The sequence below is a fragment of the Phytophthora infestans genome, genomic scaffold, assembly GCF_000142945.1.
Source record: "Phytophthora infestans T30-4 supercont1.272 genomic scaffold, whole genome shotgun sequence".
NCBI lineage: Eukaryota > Oomycota > Peronosporomycetes > Peronosporales > Peronosporaceae > Phytophthora > Phytophthora infestans.
The window spans coordinates 44,561-45,860 of NW_003303487.1; the positions used below are offsets into that span (position 1 = coordinate 44,561).

The following is a 1,300-nucleotide window of genomic DNA, read 5'->3' on the forward strand; positions in this document are numbered from 1 at the left end:
TGACATTTGGAGCCCGTACTACCCGCACGTGGTCATGCTGCCCTCTGGGTTGGTGCAAGTGCACCCTGGTCCTGACTCGGATGTTCAAAACGCGACCGAAATGTGGTGCGGATACAATCGGTTCCCTCTCAGACTCCCTAAGCAGACCAGCTCACGAGACTTCCGCGAACCAAGGATACTGCCACCCACGTGGGAAAAGTCACGCAGCGGTTCACCTTTCTTACCTCCGTATCCAGTTGCAGTCCTTGGACGTGACACCACGGAAGACAAGCGCCAAGCTGCACCAAGACCTCCTCTCCAACACCTTGACGAGCGATTCCAAACGCCAGAGATCAATGTTTCACGCAGTCGAGCCGCCATCCAAAACGGCGAGCCCGGACGAGTTCGAGGCTCGATGGATTGGCCAGTACTTAGCCCGACTATGACGGCCACCACAGCTCCCGATCGCAAGCAATCAGGTGCGTACAGTTTGCTTCATGTCTTCTACCGAAACGTGTTAACCTGCATCTTGTATGCTGCAGTTTATTCGAAGGGATTCCCGGCGCCGAACACGGAGAAGAAGGAGCACAACCGCAAAGGATATCTCCTTCGCCAGGCGCGCAAGATGATGCGAGACGGCGGCTCTAATTCAACGACAACACCTCCAGACTCGGACACATCTGCATCAACCAAGCAGCGCAAGGTGCAGGAAATGACAGCTAAGGCGAGACACGACCTCTCCAGCCGCGACAAGCTAGATCCTTTGACCGACAACGGGGACTTTGATACCATTACTCCGCTTCACTGCTGATCAGATGACACGTCGGTTTCCACAGTACACGTGAGAAGGAATCTATTTACTCGAGAGAAGACCCACACTATCGCCGTGGACGCAGAGCAGGAGCATCTCACTAATACGACAGAAACGTTAACTTTTGAATTGAAGTGGTGGCTGCGTACTTAAAGCGTACTTAGCCTCATTTTGGCGGTAGTAGAATGTTGCGAAGCGCTCTGGTGTTGCGGTGCTGCGGCACTCGGTACAGGTGCGCTGTCGGCTTCTTTGGGTGCCTGGTCAATGACGTTATTGCTTATGTGGTTGTGTTTATGACTTAGCGCTTGCCGACTTACGCAGACACGAACGAAGATTACAATTCCGGCCGCTGGAGGCGGACGTCGTCGCCGACTCAAACCAAAACTGCCCAAGGACAAGTGAGTGTGGCAATAACAAGACAACTATGGAGGAAGAGCTCTGACTGTGGGAATGGCTGAGCAGGTTTGCACTACTTTCGGCGGAGTTTTTGGACCGCGTGCAGACTGCAAT

General features: G+C 53.6%; 1 protein-coding gene across 1 annotated transcript; it reads left to right on the plus strand.

Annotated features, from left to right (window-relative positions):
• Positions 1–34: 34 nt before the first annotated feature.
• On the plus strand, positions 35–1,192 carry PITG_21209 (uncharacterized protein; the record flags this gene model as incomplete). The annotated part of the gene is made up of 3 exons (XM_002895060.1): positions 35–458; positions 522–682; positions 1,112–1,192. 3 exons carry the CDS (start codon positions 35–37, stop codon positions 1,190–1,192), a joined length of 666 nt encoding a protein of 221 aa, XP_002895106.1.
• Positions 1,193–1,300: the final 108 nt, after the last annotated feature.